The sequence below is a fragment of the Mus musculus genome, chromosome 17 (assembly GCF_000001635.26).
Source record: "Mus musculus strain C57BL/6J chromosome 17, GRCm38.p6 C57BL/6J".
In the NCBI taxonomy this organism is placed as follows: domain Eukaryota; kingdom Metazoa; phylum Chordata; class Mammalia; order Rodentia; family Muridae; genus Mus; species Mus musculus.
The window spans coordinates 72,595,058-72,606,918 of NC_000083.6; the positions used below are offsets into that span (position 1 = coordinate 72,595,058).

The following is an 11,861-nucleotide window of genomic DNA, read 5'->3' on the forward strand; positions in this document are numbered from 1 at the left end:
AAATGATCTGACGAACATAACTTCATAGGGAAAGGGTTCATTTTCACCCACATAGCTAGGTACAGTCCATCGTGAATAAGTCGAGGCAGCAGGAGCTTGAGCCAGCTGTCTAGACCACATCCGCAATCAGGAAGCAGAGAGTGATGAATGCATGCTCAGTTCTTCTCTTTCTCCATTTTGTACAGTCCAAGAGACCCTGCCCATGCAATGATTCTGCCCATAGCTAAGATGGGACCCATCACATCAATTAATGTAAATATAGATAATCTCCCACACACATGCCTAGAGGACCATCTCCCCAGGTGAGTCTAGAGTCTGCAATTAAACACTAACCACCATTATTGGCATGAGTCCATCTGCATAAAGTTCAAGAATAGTCCCAACCAGTTGGTCACTTATGGGTCAGAAAGAAATTGTTACTTTGGATGGAGAGTAGATATGAGTTGGAACAGGATTTGAGAGAACTTTCTTGATGCTAGAAAGCTTCCATCTTTATCAGAGCAGTGATTCACACATTGATTATCAAGCTCTACACAAGATTAATTCTCTCAATGAATTTTCTGACATCCCTATGTCTAAAAAGATGACTGTTATTTCTAGGAAGAGTCTTGCAACTCACTATCACACAATGAAGTCTGGAAGTTGAGATGACTGCAGCACAGAGGCATCATTTTGAGAAACCCTGGGAAGGGGACACAGAAACTCTGCAAGGATGGCAAGCTGATAGCGGAACCCAAACCTGACTCAACATCTGTCCCTTGTACAGTTGTTCCTAATGCCATGGCATGGTTGAAACAAAGATTGGGCCAAGTAGGAACTTTACATTTTCAAAAAGAAAATCTCTGAGTCACATTTTCCTACTGCTTTGTGTGTGTGTGTGTGTGTGTGTGTGTGTGTGTGTGTGTGTGTGTGTGTCTGTGTCTGTGTGTGTGTCTGTGTCTGTGTCTGTGTCTGTGTCTGTGTCTCTGTGTGTGTGTGATAATAGCCCAGTCTGAGGCTTTCCATACAGGTTATATCATTCAATGTAAAGAATGACCCCATGAGGTAGAGGGGACCTCTTAATACCTTTCCATAGGGCCAACAGGCTTAAGGAAAATACCCAAGATTTCATATTTAGTAACATGAATATGATAACAGATTCCAGGTCCTCTGGCTTCTACTGAAGAATTCTCTTCACCACCGAATGCTGACTTTAATTATGTAGGCTGATAATGTGGAAATGTCTACAGCATAGCCTTGGCCATGCATCCCTTCATGAATCCATGTTCTAATGGAAACTGAGAGGGGAGAAAAGGAAAGGAAAGGAAGACCTGGTATATTAAATTACCCTTCAAGTTTCCCCTGGCTAGCTGCCTGCATTCCTTAAGCTCGCCCACATTTTCCTGTCTTCTGAGCTCACACTATTTTCATGCATCTCCTTTAGCCTTTACTCTAAGGGATTCCAGCCACCTACACCCATGCACCTGCTGTGACTTAGCCAGGAAGGCAGAGCACAGGGCAAAGACTTGATTAGCCAAGTGTTCAGGTGGATCTGTTTCAGGGGAGTTCTGCTGTCCTGCGATCTCACGCTTTCTAAAATATGCACATGATATCACCCAGTGAATCTGATAAAAAAAATTTCCCTGGGCGAGGACACGTGCTCAGAACAACTAGCTGGAAAAGTCATTTTAAAAATTCTGAAGGGGGGGGGGAGTAAAAACCCAAGTAGTTTTGAGAAATCCAGCTCACCAGAATTCCTGAGAGATTCAACCCACCCCCTCGGCACCTCATCACCAAGCCAACATTTCTACTTCAATCCTTCTCCGTATCAGTGATTTTCCTCATTGTAACAAAAGCAACTTAAGGAAGCGGGTCACTCACAGTTCGAGGGTATGGCCCACCTGAGCAGGGAAGTCAGGGCAACAGAAGCTTGGGGCAATGATTCCATTGCAACCACAGTCAGAAGTAGAGAGATGAATGATGAGACCCACCTTCTCCTTTTTATTCATCCTACCGAGATACCCCACTCTTTATTCCAAAACAGAGATCACACCCATGTGCATCTTTTGGAGGTGATGAATCAGCCATGAAAACCATGACCTGTCATACATCATATGGTTATTGAATAGCCTTTTTCAAGCTGTGATGCTTTCCTGAGGAAGCCTGCTTGAGTTCCTCGAAGGTTTAGATTCTCTTGACGTGCTCAGGTCTAGTAAACCTGGTTCTTAGTAGCTTGGTAACTCCAGTAACTTGGTTCTTTACATCTCCCTCCATGCTCTCCACTCATCAGGGAGAATGATGAGGCAGGCAATGAAAAGGAAGAGCATAACTCCAGCTAAACAGAATGAATAAAAGAGATCCCTAAGCCTGGTATCCTTCACACCTCTGGACAAGACAAGGCATGAGCTGGACAGGGGACTCTAAATTAAAGGACACTTGCCATTGGGGAACTGCTGTCCTGTGTGGTCTTGGTCTTGCTTATCCCTGGGACGACTTTAATGCATTTCTGAGTTAAGGTTAAGTCTCTTCTGTAGGACAAATAATCAGATTGTAAATGTATAATCACCTGAATCCAAGGTCAAAAGGCCTCAGGAAGCACCTGTTGTTGCAAATGAGATACATCCCACCCTTTGATCTTCCCCCTCTTCTAATGGGACAGAGCTTTAGTGGGACAACGGGAACTAGCTCTATGGCCACTCTTCTCTGGTTCTTTGATTCTCTTGGGAGTCACAGATGTGTTGCAGGATAACCTACAGTGTCACTGTCATTACCTGGGTCATCAGACATGGCCACATATAGGGATTAAACAGCTCCAAGTGGCACCATTCAGGCACATGAAAACACATGTGGATTCCTCAGAGTTGTAGATCACGGATGCTGGAGTTACCCTGCTATGAGAAAACTCAGTGATGCATATTGATGGGGCCCTATAATCCATCAGCCATGAGGCTAAGGATTCATATGTGCCATCCATGCAATCTCTAATATAATAACCTGAATTGTCACTACCTACGCATAGCATCACATAGAACCATCATAATTTCCCTACTTTTATGATGATGAAAATGAATTTCTGATTTTCCGGAACTTTTTTCAAGCAATGGCTATTGTCCACCAAACATTGACTACATGGCCTTCTCACACGCGTAATACACTGGTCTACATGTCTTACTGGTTTATAATGTGCATTTTGACATGGTTCCTTGACTTGAAGACAAAAAGCATGGATCCAGGCAGCATCTATTACAGTAATCTAACATCTTATAACCTCTCACCATGTAATGTTCCTAGGTCTACTGTTTTGTACATACATGACCTCGAAAATGTGCTATCAAACATCTGGATTCCAGTTACTCTATTCACAAAATAAAACAGATGGGTGCCCTACCTATTATCCAATGAATAAAAATAATAATAACCGTGAAAGTGATTTATGAATGTAAAGCCTCATACAACTAGAACAGAATATTAACAACAGTTGTAGAGGAAAGAGCACTGTCCTTTACCAGGCTGGACAAATACCATAAAGTGAGGTCACCTGTCGGTAACCTTTAAATGTGGTAAAGCACTGGGAATTTCTGTAATGCAATTGCCACTCTCTTCCTATACCTGCAGGCCAATCACTCCTACCTTCAACAGACTAGTAGCTTTATAAACATACTCACTGTTAAAGATAATTCGCTCAGGATGGTGGTGGTGCACATCTTTAATCCCAGCACTTAGGAGGCAGAGGGAGGTGGATCTCTAAGTTTGATGCCAGCCTGGTCTACAGAGAGAGTTCCCTGAAACCAAAGCTACACAAGAAACCCTGTCTCAAAAAAAAAAAAAAAAGATAATATTCTCTCTGATTCACACACACACACACACACACACACACACACACACACACGAATATGCCTTGGATGTATAATCCTCTGGTGAATATACCCACCCCACTGGACCACCAGACCATAACCCAGAGAGAATTCTCATAATGTGAGAATTGGGGGGGGGGGGCAAACCTAGTCATTTCCATTTTATTTACTCTCTATCTTGTAAAAAAAGAAAATCCCAATGTTAAAGATACTCAAGTAATTCTTTTTTGTCCCCTGGAGACACCAGTGCTCAACTCTCAGGAAGGAGATCCTCAAAGTTCAGGACTCCTGTTCCCAGCCCTCCCGCCCACCATGGGTTCCTCAACATTAGAACTCATTAATTATAGATGATGTGGCTTGTCTGACCCATAGCTCACCTGACTCCCTTCTTGCTCCCTCTGGGTACCATTTCCTAGTCTGAGTGGAATCCACTCTGAAATATATAGAAGAGTATCTATTTCAAAAAAAAAAAAAGATTCTTTGATAGCTAACCTGGAGTTTTCTTCAGGAAGCCCGTCCTATTACTTTTAAAGGATACACTAAATAACTCCCTCTCCTCACTGACAGCCGCTCTCTTCAGAGATTTGTAGATTGTTACCATGGCTTTCCCTTCATCGCCATTTAGCTCGGCCATATATATTTAATTCTTTTCATCTTTCATCATAAATCAGTCCCTTCAGCTCTTAAATCAGCTCTCTGCTCTTCTCTGGACTGGCTCCAATTCTCCCAATTCACCTCCAATAACTGATATCTCTTCTGGGAGCTCCAATTTCCTTATATCTTCCTTTACTCTCTCCCTCTCTGCCCCTTTCAGAAATGAAATGAGAAGGGATGGACAGATATGTGAGGTCAAAGGTCACTGCATTCATCTACTTGAAATCCCCCCCAAGTTTCTCTGTAGTACATATCAAGTCCCACGCTGTGTATCTTCTTTCCTGTGGGCTTTCTGGGAAACAGAACCTCCTATCCCACAACATTCTTCTAGATCTCTGACTGTGAGATTATAGAAGCAGACCTCAAAGCACCTACAAACCAGGTTATAAGCCAGAGCGATGGGAAATGTGCTAACATCAGGCAGACCTCTTTGGGGGCTTTCTCAGGAACTGCCCCTCTAAATGGGTTCTCCCGGGAAATGTTTGAGGGTTTGAAGCACCGATCCCATTTATGAATTCACAGGAATCCACAAAGAAAATCACAAGCAGGTCATTCATTACAAAGGCTCTCAAACATCCTTTTGTCCTCTCAGGCAGCCCAAACCACAAACAACACCATGGTTTAGCTTTGGCCTTACTGCCTGCATCCTCATTTTATCATCTCCCTGGTTACGATTCTTCTCAAGTTTAGGAAACTCTTTTCAGTCTGCAACACATGGGCTCCCGAAGGCCACTGACTATAAGGAGCAGCAGAACATGTCCCCACACATAGACCATTAGCCCTATTGCTCCCCTCTTGGCAGGACCATAAGTCCCTTGGTCATTAAGAAAGAAACTGAGTTTGTCCATTTTCCTTGTGTTTAATGGAGTACCCTATGTCACAAAAGAGAAAAAAATTCCATTCTATAACTAAGAGGCTATATGAAAAAGAATAAACTCATCTCCTGCCCCAACATAAGAAGTAGAAAAAATCAACCACAGTGGCAGAATGAAAGCCAGAATTTCCATACCAAGAGATGAATGGAGCCACAGTGATGTGCGCTGCCCCCAACATGGAATATGGTGTGTTACAACACCATGGAAAGGTCTGTGATGGAACCAGTATCTGAGGGATGCTGGGGAGGCAGTGAGGCAAGAGGCCAGTCTTGTGTGCCTAGCTGCCTAGCCACAGACAGGACCTGCCCTCAGAGACAAGAGAGCCCATCTTGTTCAAGTATGGCGACCACGGAGCCTGAAGTGCTCTTCAACAAGCTGTCTGTCTCTCTGGAGGTCACAGAGAGCTCATCCATTTACACTTAGTGTCTTATTTGATCCCATCAATAACCATTTGATCCCAATCCTGTTGGGAAAAAAAAATATGCCTGGCCAAAATTTCTGGCCTTTTAATGGCAGAATCCTGGCTCTTTCTGAAGCCAGCATTTCTATGTGTGTCAAATGATGCATAAGGATTGGCCCCGCTGCCAAATGGACCGAGCTCCTCAGGGAGGACTTGGGAAGCTCATACTTCCTTGTAACCAGTAGCAGACCAGCGCTTGGGAGACAGTCCTTTCTCCATGAAGCTCCCCCTGAGCACAGTTTGATTTCTGCACACAGGGCTCAACTACAGTAGTATGTTCTTCGAATGCGGTCTGTGACTCAGATATCCACTGATAGTTTCTTAGCAGCCTGTCTATAGTTGGTAAGTTTGGGGCTCGAAAATGATCCTCTTTGACATCAAACATGTGACAACAGTTGATATAGACTGCTGGGGCATATGGTCATATCACAAGAGGTGATGAGGAAGCCCCAACAGTGCTCAAAGACATGAACGTGAAAGAAAATTTGTCTTTCCAGAGAAGTCATTTTACATCCATTACAGAAGCCCTGAACGCTAAAAGAGGTTTCATGTATAAACCGCAAAAGCCACAATACTGTTACAGCCCAGCTGTTCTTTACAAAAGTGTCCTTAGTGAGACAACAGTTTCATTGTTTCGTGTCATTTATTTCACTGAAGGCACTGCCAAGCTCATCAGACCCTGCCTTTCACTAGGCACAATACAAATTCCAGCACTGATCATAAGGGGCTTGTTTGAAGTGGCACCGATGTCACCCATGCCCGTGCTGAAATACAAATCCACATTCTGTTTCCCTGGAGGACCACATGCCAGTATAGTTTCTGTGCAATGACAGAGGAGTCTCAGCTTCTCGGTAGCTCTGCTACAGGGGAGCACTGACTCTGTGTGTGTGTGTGTGTGTGTGTGTGTGTGTGTGTGTGTGTGTGTGTGTGTGTGTGTGTGTGTAAGCAAGGGAGAAGCTGTACCTCTACAATGGACCCTATTCGATGCTTTTCATCCAATTAATACTAAACATTAGTAACCAGTGGAGCATAAGAACTCCATCTATTTCTGATGATGAGGACGTAGAAAAGAAGCTAGGTTTGTTCAATGAAATCAGTGTGGGCTTCTTTTTAAAAGCATGATTTCTCTTTCTGCGGTTTTTCTCATTCATTTACATTGCATATTTAATTCATTCACAAGTCCTTCCCCTCACGGTCTTCTGAGAGACACACTCATTCAAAACCACCTGGCTTGCCATTCAAAAGACACTACTGCAGAGTTAGAAGTAAATGCTTGCACATACAGCCCCTAATGCGGTGAATTTTGGAAGAAATGGGGGAAGTAAATGAAACAGAAACCTCACTCCAGGAGCCTCCAGCAATGAGAGCCTGCCAGAGCTCTCATCCAGAGCAGCTGCTACACACATGCAAGCTAAGACTCCCAGGGCAAACAAAGGGGGAGGCAGGAAAGGCAACTGTCTTGCTTCTCCCCCCGAAGCAAAGTAACCTCAACAGTTTTCATCCCATTCCCTACAACTCTCCTGCCCCTGTTCCTTAGTTCCTCTGGGACTTTCCTGGGACATCTGAGAACATCGAGAGTCTGAGTGTGTAAACAGTCTGGAGGTGGGAGTCCAATGTGGCAGAATGAATAATTAAGGAAAAGAGAACCTCTGGGTTAGCCAGCACTGGAGAGGAGGGACAGGGACAGGCAGTTGGCTGAGACTCAGTATTAAGGGGAATTCTCTATTCTCTGGGAAATTCGACCACATTCTCCAAATAGGTGGTCGTCTAGAAGAGAAACAAGAGTCAAGAAAAAAAGAGCAATAGTGTGAGGTCCCGTAACTTGGAACTCGGGCGTTATAGGGACGTTTCAGCCATTCTCAGAGCTCAGGAAGGAGGGCATCCAATTATGATCCAGTGGGATCGTGTGTAAGTCAGTGGAAGGCATTCTGCCAACACTGGAAAACTTTTCTCCCAACTTGGTTGCTAGAGAGAGAGAGAGAAGGTTCTATTGGGAAGTTACTATGTTTAAGCACATAAAAAGAAACCACGGGTCTAAGTTCAAGTACGATGAAAAGGGGGCTAGAAGAATAAGAGTTAGTTAGCAGTGTCTACATGTCGTATAACTAAAAATGCAAATCCCAACACACTCTAGTGGGAGCTGCTCACCCGTCCCGAAGATCTGGAAGAGAAGGCGGGGCTGGGAGGCTCGGATCGCACTGGATAGCCTTCCCTCCCTGCCCACTTCCGATGCCTTCTTCTCAGGCATCAGGCGGATCCTCAGCCTCCCTTCGCCGTGGAGAATCCACCAGCTGAACAGCTCGCTGAGGTTGAACTGGAGTATCCCCACAGCCGCTACCTCCTCTGGGGGACCAATACAGCCTTCAAGAATCGTCTCCTCGCCCAGCTCCAGCACCAGCTGTTTGGCACGCCTGAGCTTGCGCACCGAGCCTCCCTTCAGCACCCTGGACAGCGTCGGACCCGCCTCGGGACTAGGAGAACTGGCTCCATCTGCCCAGGAGATTCCAGGCAGTGGCCCCAGCAGCCTGAGCAGAGGCTCACAATCCAGGGCCAGTGATCCCCGCGCCTCCAGCCCGCCAGCCTCGGGCTCCGAGGGGGACCGTGGCTGCGGTAGCAGCAGGTCTCGGGCATAGACGCGGAAGAGCGAGGGTACAACGAAGTCCACTGCCAGACTCTTCCTCTGCAGGCGCGAATAACTGAGCGGCTCCCGGGGCTGCAGAGGAGGCCCTGAGGCTGGGGAACCCGCGCGCTGATCGGTTGCAGCTCCGGAGTACGAGGCTGCTGCCAAAAGCAGTGGAGGCAGCAGCCACAGGAACCCAGCAGCTCCCATCCCGCTGGAGGGCGAGTTTACACTAGTCTCCCTTCCCTTGCTGGTCCAGCCTCGCCCTTCACTCTCCCCCAAACAGGAAAGGGCTCCAAATAGTCCTTGGTCCTGAATGGCTCCTTCCACTAGATCTCAGGGACTGTGTGTACACTATAGAGCGCCCTTGCTTTTCCCAAGCTACAAGGAGGCGAGAAGGGTTCTCAGCAAAACGGAAGACAAAGTCAGGGGGTAGTTCGGAGACAGTGAGACACCCTGGGCTCAACAGCTGGATCCTGCGCCTCTCGCCGTGCTGCGCCCCATTTGTAGAGGCCTTTGCTCAGGGACCAGGGAGGTGGCAATTAGGTACCGTTCAAGGAGCCCTCGGCGACCAGAGCTCTCCTCTTAGCTTCCAATCTTCTGCAACTTTCCAGGCTGTGAACCGTGGCTCCGAGTCGGTCACTGTCTTGCCCACGTCCTCCGCTCCTGTCACCTCCTCTGCGCTCCTTCCCAGGTCTAGGCAAGGACCACCGGAGGGGGCTGCTTTCTAGCGCCCCCTCAAGTGACCTCCGCTGCAGGAAGTCTTCGGATCGATCACCCTGCCCGCTGAACTTCTGGGCGTGAACACGAGCTCTGCGTTGCGGAGAGGAGGCTCCCGCTGCCTCCACGCGCGCAAGTTTGCAGCGTCCTTGCCGTCACCGACGTCTTGGTTCCTCGGAGTTCACTCCCAAGCACCCGGGCGGCCCTGGCCGCTGGCGACTAGTGAAAACATTCCGGGCAGAGGAGCCCGCAATGTAGCCAGCCCCCTCCTCACCTACCAGCAGCGCCCGCGGTTTTGTTGACTGGCCAGGGGGCGAACGGAAAACGTCTTACTGCCCCCCCGAGAACCGCTGGACAGAAGCAGCGGGAGGTGCCAGTTGCCACCGCTGCTGCCGCCCCCAGAGCCGCTGGATCGCATCTGCCTGGGCGCCCGCCACTTGCAGCTGGCAGTGCCGCGAGCGCGCGCCGAAGGGGGGCGGGGCCTCCGCGAGGGGCGGGGCTCTAGAGCGAACTCAGCGCAGCCGCCCAGCCCACGCAGCCGGCCCCGCCCCCTTCCAAGCCCGCCGGCCAATGCCGCTGCGAGATCTGCTCCTATGCAAATCTGCAGAGGCCTCAGTATTCATTGAGAAAAGCACCAAGCCCGCCCCGCCTCCCGCTGCTGGTGCCTGTTCCTTCCTCCAGATTGCCTGCCCTATTTCTCCGCTGTGCGAACAAGAGAGTATTTTGGATAAATGGGAAAACTGGAAGCGATCGTTGCAACCAAACACTCTGTCTAATTATACATTTAACAGATTAAATGTGTCCGACTTCAGAGGAGCAGGTTCCGGAATAAATCTGGAGGCAAAGAAAAACCAGAAGGAGGCAGGGGTAGCGAGGCCCTGCAAGATTCAAGAGCCTTGGAGCCTTGAAAGGGAACCTTCTCCAACACTCCTGTTATTTGAAAGCATTCCTGAGAGCCTGAGTTGTTCTTCTTCGGCTTTAGCCGCAACAAATGCTGTCAGACCTGTCAGCCACTTGGTTTTCTCATAATGGTGTCTGCACAGGTTTCCAGACAGAAACTGGGGATGAAACTCAGAGCCTTCTATAAGACAAGCGAACGCTCTGCCGCTGAGCAACCACCCCACCACGACACTATTTGTTTATTCACTTTTTTTATTTTGGCCTTTTTTGAAATACGACCTCGTTTTTGTAGCCCAGGCTGGGCTTGAACTCACTACACTGCCTAGACTGACTAGGAACTCTTGGAAATCCTGTTCCGGCTTTTCAAGTGCTGGGATTTGGGATTACAAGCATAAACCACCACACATGAGACGGATATTTTTAATTCCAGTTCTGGATCATTTGCTCATGTGAGACTTCCAAGCCCACCCTCCAGTCCTCTTGACTGCTACTTTGCCCTAGCGGTCCATGAGTAGCAGGCCAGAGGCTATGGATATGACTCTGTGGAAGAAGGTTGTGTGGGGCGGTGGCACACACACTCAAGGCCTTCTATTTATTCACTTACTTAAAATGCCAGGTTCTCCCTCCAGTCTCCTTTTCTTTCAGATAATGGCTGTGTGTCACCAGAAGCCCAGATAAGGGTAAGTTTTAGTTCACACAAATTTCTCAGTCCCTTCTCTCCAAGGCTGACTGTCTCACTCATGCTAGCTCTCCCAGTGTCCCAGTACATTGTCCAGTGGACCCTCCCTCACCCAGCTCTAAGAGATGCAGTATCTTGCTCACTGCCCCACATGCGAGAACAGCCAAGTGGAGACCCTGCTCCTTTAAGGCCAGGGTCTTTCCCATAACTGTGCTGTCATGATGAGCAGTGAAACCCTAAAGACAAAACCAACCAATCAAACAAACAAACAACACTACTTCTCAGTGAACGTCTGGCTTTCAGCCGTATATGTGAAATACTCATATGTAGCCAACTTAATTGTTTAAGGGATGAGATTTGAAAAAAAGAGAATTAAAAAAAAATGCTCCTATCTTGGGGAAGGAAGAAGACCATGGAGTTAATTATTTTCATAGTATGTTTGGGTTCTCATCAAATTTTCTGCTGTGAAAACCCTCAGGAAAAAAATCTTTCTATCTAAAACGTGAAAAGGATCAAAACACTAGCCCCTTCACACCCCTGTTCCATGTCTTTCCTGTCTGTATAACTCTTGTTCAAAGGCGAATTGACTCTTAATCTGTCAAGGACTGTGAATAGGCCTCTGAAACCAGTGGCCACTAGGGGGCAGCAGAGACTAGAAACTCAACCTGGATTAGCCATCAAGGTTCTGAACGCCCTGCCAAGGAGCCCTTAACTTGCTTTTGTATCTCATGGAGGGAGCATGTGTGTGTGTGTGTGGGGGGGGGGGGGTGTCTCAATTAACTCTCATGCCTTATTAACTCTCTCACTTCTCCCAAGGAGAAACACGTGCCTTTCCCTGAAGATTAAATTATACTAACTCAAAAATGACCATGTCCCCTATTTGCTTGGTAATTTTTTGGCTATTGATAATTTATCAGACACCAAGCATCTGCGTCTACAAATGTGTATGTGTGTGCATGTGTGTCTCACATCACACAAGTAGCCTTTTGGGAGGACATAGCAATTACTAATATTTCCATGAGAGGAGGAACAGTTAAGTCTCAGAGAGGCAAAATAAATTGCCCAAGATCAAACAGCAAATAAATAACAATGTTAGAATTCAAACTAGTGATTCTTTTTC

At 47.1% G+C, this 11,861-nt stretch overlaps 1 protein-coding gene across 3 annotated transcripts in view; it reads right to left on the reverse strand.

Moving 5' to 3' along the window:
• Alk (anaplastic lymphoma kinase) overlaps positions 1–9,645 on the reverse strand; it is a 735,715-nt gene extending 726,070 nt beyond the window's left edge. For 2 of the 3 annotated variants that reach the window (XR_001782029.2, XR_385265.4), the window contains exon 1: positions 7,971–9,645. Coding sequence is in view for 1 of the 3 variants with exons in the window: in NM_007439.2 (NP_031465.2) it covers positions 7,971–8,652 (682 nt within the window). In the remaining 2 variants the exon portion in view is untranslated. The remainder of the gene's footprint in view (positions 1–7,970) is intronic. The other variant, NM_007439.2, reaches the window with a different exon arrangement.
• Between the last annotated feature and the right edge of the window lie 2,216 nt (positions 9,646–11,861).